The sequence below is a fragment of the Sinocyclocheilus rhinocerous genome, unplaced genomic scaffold (genome assembly GCF_001515625.1).
Source record: "Sinocyclocheilus rhinocerous isolate Xijiao unplaced genomic scaffold, SAMN03320098_v1.1 scaffold539, whole genome shotgun sequence".
Classification (NCBI taxonomy): Eukaryota; Metazoa; Chordata; class Actinopteri; order Cypriniformes; family Cyprinidae; genus Sinocyclocheilus; species Sinocyclocheilus rhinocerous.
Window position 1 is genome coordinate 626,785 of NW_015653003.1, and position 15,216 is coordinate 642,000.

Here is a 15,216-nt window from a genome sequence, read left to right on the forward strand (position 1 = left end):
AAAAAAACAATATATATATATATATATATATATATATATATATATATTGTTTTTTTATTATTTATTTATTTATTTATTGTGCTGTTGTATTTTATGTAATTGTATGGTCCAGCATGTGTGGTGGGAGAGGGAATCAGTTGCTTTGTCTCTTAACCTTGTAAATGCTTGTCAGAGAATGTAATTGTTGTGCGCTCCTATAGAAAAAAACGCTACCGTCCCTTTAAGTGCTTCCACCAATTCTGATGGAGTGCTGATTTACATATCCCATCCTCTCCTCCCCCTTCAGGAGAGCTGAGTGAGGATGTGGAGGCTGCCCGTGAGACCACCACAGATCAGGAGGACCAAACCAAAGACAGAGAGAGTGGGGGGGAGAGGGAGCTCACCAAAGGGACAGGTAAGAAAATGCAGAAAGTTTCCCGTGAGGGGTAGGTTTAGGGGTAGGGTTGGTGTAGGGCAATAGAAAATACGGTCTGTACAGTAGAAAAACCATTACGCCTATGGAGAGTCCCCACAAGGATAGCTGACCAAACAGGTGTGTGTGTGTGAGTGTGTAAGGATATACAGAAAATTGTATAACAGAAAATTTTATAAATATAAGAGCATATTAGATTTCTATATTATACGCTCATATATATTTATACGTTTTTTTACATATAAAATAGCAAAAAAAAACAATATATACCAAAGACAGAGAGAGTGGGGGGGAGAGGGAGCTCACCAAAGGGACAGGTAAGCCCTATCTTTCCAATTTACTAGACAGGGGGTCCAGTTTAACAGGGGGCTGTTAGATTTTAGGGGTTTCTTTTTCACACTGAGAATCCTTTATATTCCACAGCTCCAGTGTTGTGGCTTATTAAATAAGGTGATGTTTTACCACAAATATTTCAGTGCTCTTTAAGAAGCTAAATTTTTTCCAAGAATCAAGCTTAATTTAATATGCTTTATTTCTCACCCCTGAGGATTTAGTTGGAATTCCCAGGAAAAATTATCCCTCATTATGGCGAATCTGGTCAAGTGACAAAAACACAAGTCAGGGCCTGCTTACAGAGTTACAGCGCGGCCATGTGTCTAAACACATGTGACCGTGTTCTCTGCCTCACACACACCTCTGAAGAATGCTATCAGATAGGAGTATTTTGCAGGCAGGGACGGGGGGCGGTTGTGGCAGGTGCAGGTGTCGGGTTTCATAGAGAGGTGTGGTTTAAGAGGAGGGGGGTTGCTCGGGGTGTTGGAGTGGATTGGAGTGCAGAGGAGAGAGAGGCCTGTGGAGGTGTAAGTGGAGATCAGTGGTGTGTTGCTGTGCAGCTGATGTGTTCGGAAAGCGGCGAGGGCCTGCAGCACGTGCTCCGTTACGAGCTGGTTTGTGCATGCGTGCGTGTGAGGAAGTCACCTGCCCTCTGGTTTGTTACTATAGTCATAATTATGTACCTGTGCATGATATGTACCATTTTAAAATGGCATAACACTTCCCATTAGGTGTCATTAGTTAACGTTAGTTAATGCGCTAAAATATTAACTAACAATAAGCAATACATTTGTTACAGTATTTATTCATTTTTGTGTATGTTAGTTAATAAAACTACAGCTGTTCAATAGGGTTGTGACGGTGAGGAAATTTTCCCACCGGTTAATCGACGTGTGACAACACCGGTAATACCGGTATCTTGTCAGTCAGCTCGACTCACTCTCCTCACTAGATAGGTACATTAAATCTGATCTGTGATGCGACTGTCGTTCGGCACGCTGCATTGCTCTTTTACAAAGTCTTGATTTTGTTTTGGGGGTGTACTAGAACAGGCTCTCATACTAGGTTGTTCAAAAAACATAATTTTTCACAGGGCCGTCCTTCGGGGGGTGCAACTGGTGCGGTCGCACTGGGCCCCGCGGCGAATGGACCGAGGGTGACATAACCCCCTCCACCCCCACCACCCGGAACGCGATCGCGAACGGACTGAGTTAGCTGGGCCAGTGTGTGCTGTGATTGGCAGCACTCGGCGCCTGGTCGGGAAATGTCATGCCCCTTACCATAGCCGCCTGCGAGCTTCAGTGTAAATATTGCGACAATATCAAATAAATTTGAGCGCGATTTAAACCCGGATGATTGTAACCAGTTCATCTGCCTTGGGAAAACTAGCGTGTGTCCGACACAGTGATAACACTCGTTACCTTCTCTAGTGCAGCTCAACCAGGTCTCGTCCCATTCGTCTGTATTTGTGATATCACAAATCCCGGAAAATATGTGTTGTAGTCCAAACGAGTCGTTCGTTGTAGTTTTTGAAAAGTGATTTCTGTTAAATAAAATATGTACTTTTGAAGTGGACTTAGAGCTTTGTAACTTTGCAGATCTTTTTTTATGCTCAAACAGCAACATTACAGACTAACTAAAGTTGAAAAAGTGAAAAAGCATAATAGGACCCATTTAAATAATTAACATTAACTATGATTAACACGTTTTAGAATGATTTTTCATTGTTAGTTCACTACTTCGATTGTAGTTAATTAATGTTAACAAATTGAACCGTATTGTAAAGTGTAACCAAAAAAAGAAATAAAAATGATGAAATATGAATGTGAAAACACATATGTAATGTAATTTAAATGTAACTGTATTCTTCAAAAACTCAATCAAGACTACCTCTAAGGTATCTCGCTGAAATTAAAGTCAATATCTCTTACAAAATAGTTACAAACCCATACATGAAATAAAGTGATAATTGGAAAACAAAACGTTTTTATTTTTTTTAAAGCTATTAATAAATAAAATCAAAAAATTTAAATAATTTGAAATAAATAAAAAATGAAATAATGAAATAATCATGGATATTTTCATGCTTTTTCAGTTCTTTTCTAAGGAAAGAAAACAAAATAATGTGTCTAAATTTGTTTGGATGCCAGTCTTAGAAGAATATATGTACTATACCTGGTTGATTATTTTTTCTATTTTATTTTGTAGTGACTTTAATAATAATAATAATAATAATAATAATGCTAAATGATATCTAGTATAATATGGTTTAATAGGAAAGCACTCATGGTTTGATCTCAATGAATGTATACTTACTAGTGGTGCTGTATAAAATGGTTGGGAAACACATCAGTACATATGCATGCATGTGTGGTTTGGACGTTGAGCATTAGTCATATCCTTGGACAGGTGCGTGCTGGTCTGAATGTGAGGTGTCCATTCTTGCTCGCCATCTCTCATTTGAAGTTCCATTCACATGGAGTTCAATTCGTGCCAGTGTGGAAGCCGTTTGATTGCGAGGTGGAAATAGTCAGGGCATGCACCTGTCTGGAACAAGTGTTTTCACTACAGCTGTCCCTCACAGACTGTCACGGTCAAGGTGTGTGGAGGCAGGCAGGATGACGAGGACGACAAGGATATTTAATGTAGAGACAAGAGCGAACGGGCTAAACCAACAAAAGGGGAAGAAACCACAACAAACAGTCCACAGGGGTGTTACACAGACGACAAGATATAACTTTATTTCTTCGTGATAGCAATTTTAGTCTTTTGCATGTTCCACGTTTTATCATTATTATCGTCATTATTTTTTAAATTCCGAAACTACAGCAAAAAAAAAAAAAAAAGTTAATTGGAGCATTTGAAGGCAAATCTTTTAAAACGTCTTTTGATTTTTTTTCAACTTTCATTTTAAATGAGGCTGAGTTGTTTGTGCACTTTGAGCGTGTGCCACTTGGCTTTGATGGGGAGAAATAATGATATGCATCGCTTGCCTGAAAATGGCTAAAAGTATCAAAATAAAGCACTTTAAAAAGCATTAAAATGAGCTGCTTGATTAATAATTCAGCCGTTACCTGTGGTGCCGAAGAAGACGACCCTGCGCATAAGGAGCCCTGCTTCTTTTTCTGAAAGGCATGCGATTCCATACAAGAATATTCAATTCCTTTCCTCCCCTTGTCAGTTGCTAATCACCAAATAAGTGTGTTTCTGTGTTTTCACAAAGGAAAGATGTGCTTGCATATGAAAAATTTACAGGCTTCCCAGCAGCTTATTAGGAACGCTTAGTTAAAAATAACGTGCATTAGGAAGCCAGGTCTAGGGTGCTGTTTGATGTCTGAGGAGAGGTGGAGAGGGGAGGAAGGAGGGACGGGGGTGGAAGAGTGAAACCTGGCGGTGTTGTGATCTAAGATGCTGGTGCTGCTTTAATGGAAGCTCTTTTATATTCTTTTTCTAATCGTGTTTCGAACTCGCTTTCATGATTGACGGACAGAGCAGCGTGAGACGGAGCTACGAGAGGCTTTCTGAACTCTGCCTGGGAAGCGCTGGAATGCTTTTAGTAAACAGAGGCTCTCTTGTTTTGGCTGGAGATTGTCTGAGAATGTGTGTGGAGAATGCATCAACGGTGAGCCGCTGGACTCCATCGCGATGGGGACGTGGCTAACCTGTTATTTAAAGGCACGCATCCGAGCGGATTTGAGTCACCCTGTCTGCGCGGGCTGTTATTAGGGCCTGTTATTAGTGTTGTTGAAGTTTTTCTTCTTATCCTAGTCATGCGAACACTGAGTGTTGAAACGTGGTTCACAGATGACTCTCTGGTTGAGCGTGTTAGTACCATCCGAGTTAAGCCGTGGCCGATCTGATGGGTCTCTTTTGAACACGTCATTTAGTGCATTTAGAGAGAGTTTGTGCTGGATGGGTATGATGTAGGCAGGTTCAAGGAAAAAGATACAGATACCTTTTTCAAGGTTACCTTGATTAGGTTAGTATAAGCATTCCATAATAGTTAATAATACATATCTGAAATATATAAACATCAGCCTTCATCCATTGGGTGAGCATTGGGTTAGCATTAGTGCAATGGGGTGATTGGGTGTTACTAAAGAACAAGGGATGGATAGATATGTGGCAGAAAATAAGAATAGAGGGCAAAACGGATGGACAGAGAAAGCGGAAGATACATGCCAATGTGGAGACGAAAGAGATGAGAAGGATTGTTAATTCACTTAAGGACTGGAGGAGCAACCACAATATGATTTTAAGTCAAGTCAAGTCAAGTCACCTTTATTTATATAGCGCTTTTAACAATACAGATTGTGTCAAAGCAACTGAACAGCATTAATTAGGAAAATAGTGTGTCAATAATGCAAAATGACAATAGTAAACACTAATTTTCCAGTTAAAGACAGTTCATCATTGAATTCAGTGATGTCATCATCAGTTCAGTTTAAATAGTATCTTTGCAATCAAGTCAACAATAACGCTGGAAATGAAGTGTCCCCAACTAAGCAAAAAACTTCCAAGTTAGTTTTTCTCCATTTGCGATTTTAGATGTTTAACATAAATATAGGTGGGGAGGGGGCGGTTTACAGGCAAGGAGGGGGTCTGTGGTCCTCGGCAGGTTTATGAATAATTCCTTTCAATCCCCAACTTTCAAATTACTGAGGTTATTGTGAGGGAGGGTGAATAATCTGATGCAGGTCAGACGTTATCTGACACAGCAGCAGCAGCCTTCCAAATTGGTTCCATCTATTTTGCCTTATATATTTACTTAAATATATGAATGTCAGTGATTGGATGCACAAGGGACGGTGTGTGTGTGTGTGTGTGTGTGTGTGTGTGTGTGTATGTGTGTGTGTATGACACTGATAGGAGAGACAGTGACAGCATTGAGAAGGACAGCAAAATAATTGTCCTCTGGCTGCAAGGTGAACATTAGCCCCCCCTGGACGCAGATGAACTGTATTACATGCGAATCTGTTTCCATCTCCAGCATTATTTCATGGCCTTGATGTCCCTCAATAGATTTTACAGGAGTTGATGTGAATAGGCAGGAGCTCTAGCCGCGGTGTGTTTTAATTGTAGTAAATGCCACCCTAGCTGTCAGGGTTGTCAGCTGACTGCGTGAATAACGCTGAAGAAATGGTACATATGCGGATGAAAACTGTCATGATTTTTATGATGCCATATTTATTGCATCATCTTGAGGGTGTTTTAAGATGAATTTACCGGGTAGTGAAACAATCTGAAAAGCATGTCACGGAAGTTCTTCCTAACACCCTCTCTCTGAAACGAAGCATCAATCAGAGCCGCTTTAAAAGCACAGACGCGTTTGCATATTCATATTGTGTCCTTTAAAAGCTTGTCATCCCTTAAATTAAAATTATTTTTGTCTTGCGGACTAATAGGCTATAAATTGTACTTGTTTGTGAGCCAGCACTCACAGAGACCTTCTGTTTATGAGTTTTACTCCCTGTATTCTAATTGGCATGCCATCCTGAGAGAGAGAGAGAGAGAGAGAGAGAGAGAGAGAGGCATATATGTGTGTCAGTGCGTGTATGTCCTCTAAAGGTGATTGCAGCGTTAGCTCCCACCTAGCTATCGGAAGATTAATAACACGTCCACTAATTGATATCTCCTTTTAATTTCTTCATTTTAAATTTGTCTTTGTAGCAGTCACGCCTGTGGGGTTACATGGGCACTTCCTTTGCAGAGCCGTGGAGGTGGTCCTTTCATTTAATAGTGGGTTATACACCAAGGGAACTGTTATATGATAAGCCGCAATATGGAGTAGTGTTGGCGTTAGGCTTTGGTTGTAATTTTCTTTATTTGAAATTAATTGATGCAGAGTAATTACCTGAGAAATATGAGGTGAAATGGAATATAGCCCTTTGTTGCTCAGGGCACCGACACAGCCTGCAGATTAAAAAAAGGAGGGAAGAAAAGGGGGGAGGGAATGAGCAGAAAAAGATAATATTCAGTTATTGTTAGCCATGGTAAAAGTGAATGACTTATAGCACTGGGGAGTTGGACCGCTCCTTCATATTAATGGTTAAATAGCAGAGGGACTGGGAGGAGAACTGTCATGAGGAGCAGGGAGAGAAGGTCTGGGGAGAAAAGCAGGACAGAAAGGAGAATGACGGAGGAGGTTTGACCTCCTGAAAAGAGAAGCATGGGATGCTGTTGTCCTTGTTGTAGTTTTGGCTTCTTAACTAGCATAACCAGCTAGATACATGGTCAACGAGCTTACCTTGAAGGACCTTGCTGGTTGATCACCTTTGGTCCATCAGACTTTGTACGCACTAAACCACCATAGAACATGTTGATGACTTGCCTTTTTTAGATTCAAAAGCTGAACTGGATAAGGTGAAGAAAAATTGACAACTTGACATTTCCATTGCCTTCTTGGGAGCACATCTCCAGAGCTCTGTTGAATTTTTTGCAAATGCACATGCTGCACTCAATATGCCACGAGAAATCATCTTTCTGCTCTTTCCCTGTCCGCCCACTTTCAGTGTCCAGTTAGTCTCGTAGGAGATTGACTTCCCAAAGGACACCTGGGTAATGATATGATGGCAGCTGTGGTTACATCTGTGGACATTTTCAGTGGCACGGGACTTGTTGCGTTACTGCTGCCATGCTTGTGTCAGTCAAACACTTCTGCAGTGCTTCCCTTCCATGAAAGCGCTTCACGTCTCTGATTTAGAGGCTTAGCACTCAGCACTGACAGCCTCCTCTGGCTGGCTGAGAAATGCTTCTCAGCTCCAGGGGTTGAGAGAAGGTGCCAAAGTCCAATTCACTTATGGGACACTCCAGAACAAAGACCTCCTGCTTACGGAAAAGGCCCATGAATTAATAATCACCTAATTGACTTTTAAGACTTTTTTCACTGCTCCTCCTTTGGCTTTTGTGATGTCAGATGAAAATTGGGGCGTTGTCGCTGTCTCTGTGGGTTTTGCTGCAAGTGCGGTCTACTGCTGAATGGTAGAATTGAGGTCAGATGTACAGATACTACATTAGGATGTTTTTTTAAAAAGGCACGGGGTCAAGAACTGCACACAGGCGGGCTGATGTAGTTCCCACTACCTCCTGTTAAAAACAGTGTGGCTTTAAAAACAAGAAAATACCTCCAGAAATTGTTAGTAGTTTTTGTGTAATGCTGTGTTTCTGGGAAGGAATGTCAATTTTAGACATGTACTGAATACCAGTTATGTTATAAATACTCATTAGGTTGATGTTTTGAAATTTTGAGACTGTCTATAGTGGCTATTTAGAGGCTATTTTTGACCATTTTGAAATCTGATTCAGCCAAAATTTGTCCATTTTGAGATTAGTAGTGTCAGATGATATTTGGGCATTTTGAAATTATTCAGTTCATACAATAATTAGCCATTTTGTGATTATTTATATTGGTTATTAGATTATTGGCTATTATTTATACTTAATTATTTTATGATCTGGTGATATGATATAATTTGTATCTGTTCATATTGAGCTTTTAACTTTAGCTGATAAAAATAATCTCATAATAGCTATATATATATATATATATGTATGTATGTATGTATATGTATGTATGTATGTATTTTTGATTAGGTTAATTAATTTTGTCTTCATCTCCTTTCATGGTTTCTTAAATTGTGTTAAATATATAAAACCCGTACCCTTTGAAAACCCACTAGTACACAGTGAACATACCAGAGCCTGACACACATAGCCAGGTTCATGAGCAAAGACCAGGGAAAGGGAGGGGAGAAAGAGAGAGACCCCCGCCATCAGGTTATGGTCATGGACTCTAATAATGGATCTGACCTGCTCAGATGTTGAGGCATGTTCCTGCGGCCGCCCAACCGTGCCGAAGACACACACATTGCACATGCCAACAGTCCCCTTTCTTTGCCTGTTTATTGGTCTCCATTTTATTCCAGCGTGCTCTGTGATGATGTTTTTTCCCCGCTTTCTCCCTCCGTCTCTTGACAACAGAAAACAGGATACGGTAGCTGGGCTTTAGTCACAGGGGTTTGGTGGCAGAAGTGGGTTTTTGGGGCTTTTTAAAAGCAAACAATTGATCAGATTTATGGAGTCCTAACAGGGCGTGACGAGGTACGTCTGTGCCCAGAGGCAGCGGGATACCCTCCCCTCCACACGTGCTGCAGGCCTCCGGCAGGCAGCTGCTCCCCTGACCTCAGGTTATTCACGTGCAATTGTCTGTTAGACAGAATTTACAATTAAAAAATATTCAATAATAGTGAAAGTGTACTTAAGCCCTTTTCAATCATACTTAGAGTCACAGGCAATTGTTTTGTTGATTTATTTACATGTATTTAGCATAAAAGCATTAGATAAAGCGTTCTTTGTTTTAAAGTAGCTTTAGCCACTTTGCCTACTTTGCTCTCTATCCCTGAACTCCCTAACAAAAATGTACCATGGTAACCACCAAAATACCACAGCTGCTGCAGTTTTAGTTAAACTTATAGCTTGTCTTTTAAATAGCATTAGCAGCTTGTTTTTGATGACAGTGGTGGCTAATAATATGTTTCCGCAGTTTTATTGTAGTAAAAATAACTACAGCTGTTTTTGGTGGAAAATTCTGGTTACCAAGGATGTTGATCCAGGAACATTCAAGGCACCTGAAAAGGGGTTTCCTGAAAGAAATCGGATAGACAGATGATAGATGGGCTAGGAAGAGTCAAGGGGCTGACACAGACGGCCACAGAGGAGCAGTGCATAAAGGAGGAAGTAGCCGGGACAGTGCCAGGACCAAAAGTAGAGGTTAATGGCAACGAATAGGAGGTTCCTTTGTTTAACATTTCCTTTGTTTATTGGTGGATGTGTCTAATGGAATTGGCCATGACTGGACCTAATAGGGCAGCACTGGCTGATTGGGGAAGTCTCTGGGAGCTGCAGCAGGCAGCGTTCCCCAAAGTAGGGTCCCCCACTGAAGCCAGCGCTCAGCTGCCCTGCCCTGATTGGACCTGACACTTTAATGTCTGCCCAAGGAACATGGTCAGCTCGGCTTAAACTGACCCCCACACCCCTCCCCACAATCCCCTGCTCTCAATTTTGCCCTTTCAGGACTGGACAAATCATGCCAAATTTAACTCTTTATAGCCTCGTTATGGGCCTGGGAGAGAGAGGGGCGTCTTAAGTTTCACTGCGAATTCTTTCCCTTAGCAGCGTGAACAACGTGCTCTCTCGACCCCTCTCCGGCTTAGAGTGGATTTACTTTTTATACGAGCTGCAATAGATTCAATATTAGCACCCAACTTACATAACTGGCTAGTTTGTGTAGAGTCTTTTCTCAAACAAGCAACAAGAATCGCATGCAAAACTATAAGATTTGCTGAAAACTGAAATAACTAGAGAATGTAATTTCGTATTCCAATGAGAGGTGCAAATAAGCAACGAAAAAGAATCGAAATAGGAACCAGAACAGAACTCTTTCTTCTTGATACTTTTTGAAGCCGCCTGTGGTATATTTGACTCTTTTCAAGTTGGGCGAATCCCTTCGCTGAAGCCACACTTCAAATGGCTTCATCTGAGAGAGCATGCATCCTAAAGCTGCTCACCGTGGCAAACTAATGTTTTGATTAGATGTCTGTGCCGGTGTCTGATGTCCTAAACATCCAACATAGGGAAAGACAAGCCGTCAAAGCATTGCGCACTGCCTCTTCTAAGTGCCATGGGAGGAGCGGTTAAGAGACTACATTGGTTTGGAGGGGAAGCAGCCTGCCTTAGCAATCCGCCGGCCTGGCTGTTACCTGTTCAATGCCTATATATCACAGTTTAGAAAGGCATGCTACTCACTTCCTTACAAAAAATGACTGCAATTTCTTAATTGTACCGTGAGTGTGGTAACATCAGTACTAAAAACTACTGTAATGCTGCATCCATATTTTCCATGATATCAACATAGTAAGTGAAGATATGACAGCATATGGCATGGTGATATGACACCAGTCAGATTTGAACCACATGAACACTAATGCTCAGCATTTGTTTACCTCGCTTTTACTGAAATAGAGAAACCTGCAGAAATATATTTAATTCACATTACTACACATGCACTATTGCACTGCGTACTCCAGTTCCTGTATTCACTCACTGTTGTAGCTATCCAGAGCATAAAAATGTGTATGAACACAAATATCTTGGAAAAAAAAAAGTCAGACTTTCACATGTTCCTTGAGTATCATTAAACCAAAGTTAAAGAATTATGCTTTGTTTCAACATTCAGTGGACTTTTACTGTAGGTTAAGCTAGCATTATCAAGTTAATTTGTTACCACATCTTCATTTTAGTCTGCTTTTACTCAGAATAGCAGGCCTCATAAAAGCCATTTTAACTGTGGTACATTTTTTCCATTGTACAGTACAGCATCATTATACGACACAAAACTGCAGTTTTACTGCGTTTCATTTTTATAAAGGCTGGCTTATTGATTGATTGCATGCCCTGACTGCCAAATCGGCACTGTGTTTTGACAAGTATGCTTCTTTTTGTGTGTCTATGACAGCATCCAACCAATCGGAGAGAGATCAGGCGGATTCCCCGGTCCCCTCCAAGCGGCCTTCTTCGAGGTCCGAGACAGCAGAAAGCCCCCTCTCGTCGAAACGACCCAGGACCGCTGAGAAGAGCAGTGAAGAGCAGGTATGGAGGAAAATCTACAGCCTCTGCGAAACATTTAGAATTCTCTCTGTCTGTTTTTGTGAAGTAGATTCAGATAGACCTAATCTAATCCCCAGGCATGTAGGTCTCATTAACTGTACCCATTAATTAACAAAATATCTAAGGATGTTGTTTTCAGCCCTTTTTAATATAGAGTAGTAGAATGTAGCTGGCCTTTTTAAATTATGCATGCATTTTTTTTTTCTAAAAATATATTTCTCCATCTTTTCTGCTGCTCTTGCATCTGTAATATGATATTTGACAGATGAGAGCTCTTTGAAGTGTCTACCTCTCAGAGTAGCCCACTGCTCACTGCATGGGAGATAGATTCGCCTTGCTTTGCCCTTGATAGTACCACTCTTCTCTAGAAAATAATATTATTTTTCTTCCATCTTGTCATTATATAGATGTACCAGTGCCCCTACTGCAAGTTCAGCAACACAGATCTGAACCGGCTCAGAATGCACGTGATGACGCAGCACTCAGTGCAGCCCATGTTCCGCTGCCCGCTGTGCCAGGACATGCTCAACAACAAGGTCCACCTGCAGTTCCATCTCACTCACCTCCACAGCGTGGCACCAGACTGCGTCGACAAGTTAATTGCCACAGTAAGTTACCGCAGAAGAGTATTTAGGGGGTGATCACAGCAGACTTTGCCTTCCATTTCATATGCATGCATTTGTTTCCTCTAATCAATGTCCAAGACAAGTTTATTTTACTTCCACAGTCAAAAGAACCTTTCTAAATATTTCCCATTCAGTCTCTCTAGTGGATGGATTTTCATTAAGCCCAGTTAATTTCTTTCTGGGAACTATTGTTTTCATGCAAGGCCTGACTGCCCTTTTGTGTGGTGTGAAGGCCATATGCTTTTTACACAAAGCAGCGTAGCCTTACTGCAATGTTTAGTAGTAATCATGTCATCAACCTCACAAATGACTCACAGTTTCTTACTCACTCTGCCTTTGTGGACCGAAGGTTGTTTCTTTCTGTCTAATTGATGAAATTTTAAGAAAATTTTAATTTTAATTTAAAATCGCCAAAGGAAACTGATCATTGTGATATGGCCCTTGGGAATCCTGTATATTCAAAATAAGATGTGGAAGGCAAAAGCTTGAACATGGCTGGGTGTAACTAGGGATGGAACGATTACCGGTTTCACGATAAATCACGATAAAATGCCCTGACGGTTAGTATTATCGTTTAAAATTTAATTATCATCAAAACCGTATTTGATTATTGCGATTTTGAAAACTCGCGGTAAATCCTGTCCAGCCAGCACCAGTCTGACGCAGAAGAAGCATGCAATGTTGTTGCTGTTGTTTTTTGCACGAGACGAAATGGCGGAAGGCAGTGACAGCGCTTCATACCGTTACATCCCTAGGTGTAACACTGGTTATGTATTACTATGGTCAATATAATTTCCCTGTTTTATTACAAGTTTACATTCCCAAAAGTTTTTTTGCTCATTTTTACCTCAGGGGACTTCATTGAGATCTCAGTTAAAAATCTCACTTTTGATCGCAGACATCATCTTGGCAGATCAGAGTACATTTTGTGACACTGTTGAGATCTCTGAAACTCTAGAAGACATATAAGATTACTATGGCCTTCTCAGGCAAAAAATCTGCAAACCAGTAGACTTACGCAAGCCTTGATTTGCTCTCTACTTAATTTCAGTGTTGATTAGAAGAAACAGTTGGTTTGTAGAAAATTGATGAATATTGTAATTCTTAACTTTAAAAGAAATGTTCTCGGTTTAGTGGAAAAATTATAAAAGCCTCTTGTGATTACCAAGGTCATTTGTATTCCAGGCACTCACTCGAAGCAGTAATACTTACATCATCCCTTTACATTATTTCCACCTCTCTAGTCCCGGAGCGCTCAGGCCTCCAGCAGCCTAGACTGCCCGGTCCCTCAGAGAATACTCACCTTATTCCATTTCAGCTTCTACTGAGACTACCCTGCTTTCATGGGGGTTTTTTTCACAGAATTTTAGCAGTGGAATAATTATGTGTAAGTTTGCCTGTGGTGTTTTAATTGCTTGCTTGGCCAATCACTCTGAATTCGGTGATCTCCACTCCCCCATCTCCTCTCCCCCAGCCCGAAAGCAAATGGTGAACACATTAGTAGAGGCCAGACGACAATATTTTTTCTTTTATAGAGGTAATAACGCACAGAGCGCTGTACAAGTGCAGTGCATGATAGAAACTGAGCTAATACAATGCACATTAAAACCAGCACCTTTTTTACAAGTAACGAGAGATGGAGAGGTACTCTATCCTGTTCCTCGTGGCAGGCAGACAAGCTTAATGAATTCTGAATCAGGTGACTTTTATTTCTTGCAAACATTGCATAAACACGCACTCTCTTCCACTCACTCTACCTCCTCCTTCTTCCTCTTCTCTCGCTCTCCCTCCCTCTATGTCTAATGTTCTGTCTGTCTAAGATAGGGGTAATGAAAATAATTGTGCTTCATTAATTCTGAGTCTGGCTAGATGATAGCCATTTGGAACTATGTTTGCCAATTAGACGGTCCAAATTAAAAGTGACCTTGGGATACTCTCAGCACTCGGCGCTCTTTGCCTAATGATGCAGTTGTCTAGAAACAGTCTACTTTGTAATGTTAATCACAGGCATGTTTTGTTTCTGGAATTCTCCATACTGGTCACAATCACTTAACACTTTTAGTTAGGAGGAGAGTGGGTGAGGGAGGAAACTAAAAAGCAGAAAAAAAGGGCTACATTTTGCCCAGTGTGATTTTGATTGCAGCAACCAGATATTTATGAACAGCTCTGGTTCACTGACTATTTCTCAGTGTTTCACACTCAAAGACATGGAGTTGCGTGGTACTCTGTATTTGATGGCACTGAGTTAAAGCTGCTGGCTGTGATTAGGTTTTAAATCCACTATAAAACAGCTCCATCTCTCAGATCTCAGAAGACCAGTCAAACAGCCATGTAATGATACTATGTTTGCTTAGGTCTCTCACAGGTAATTAGTCGTTTTTGGTTAACATTACCTTAATAACTTGACTAACATACAAGGTATGTTCAGTTTGAAGGAAGTTATTTAATCTACAGTTTAGTTTTTGTTAGAAAAAAAATATTTGGTAACACTTTATAATAACTTTCATTAATAAATCATTAACAAACATTATATAATGCTTAATGGATCATTAGTTAATATATATTCAGAGAGTTAGAAACATGAGATAATGTGCTTGTTAATGTTTGCTAATAAACTTATTAAACATTAGATAATGCTCAAACAAATCATTAATTCATGTAAGTTAAAATGCTGACAAATGTCATTAAACTTTCAATTCCATATGATCAAGCACTTATTGAAAATCTACAAATGATTTTAACAGATGTTATTATAAGTGTTGTGTTAATGCACAACACTTTTACTGCTATTGAGGTGTTATACGGGTAAGGTTAGGGACTGGTTTGGTGGAATGGGTAGGTTTAAGGGTTGGTTAAAGGGTCACCTGTTTAATGATATACTGAAGAGTAGTGTACTAATGTAAGTGTTGAGGCAATAAAAATATTTTTTGTACCAAAATTACAATCTGTTATGTCTTTAGCAAGCAATTAGCTAAACTTAACCAGCCAGCCTTTACACAAACCTTGTTACATAAGCTAAAAGTCCAATGCCCATAAAGATACTAAATGATTAGTAATCGTTTATAAACATTTACAAATGATGAATAGTTTCTACTTTAGATTGGCTACTTGCAAAAACATGAACAAATGATTAATACATGATTAGTAAAGATGTGTGAATAGGGTAAATTCAGGTCTTTC

At 40.2% G+C, this 15,216-nt stretch overlaps 1 protein-coding gene across 4 annotated transcripts in view; it reads left to right on the forward strand.

The window, feature by feature from the left end:
* Positions 1-15,216, forward strand: part of LOC107715462 (zinc finger homeobox protein 3-like) — a 349,927-nt gene that overhangs the window by 325,423 nt on the left and 9,288 nt on the right. For all 4 annotated transcript variants that reach the window (XM_016521610.1, XM_016521608.1, XM_016521609.1 and 1 more), the window contains 3 exons: positions 287-394; positions 11,259-11,392; positions 11,818-12,018. In XM_016521610.1, the coding sequence (XP_016377096.1) occupies positions 287-394; positions 11,259-11,392; positions 11,818-12,018 (443 nt within the window). The remainder of the gene's footprint in view (positions 1-286; positions 395-11,258; positions 11,393-11,817; positions 12,019-15,216) is intronic.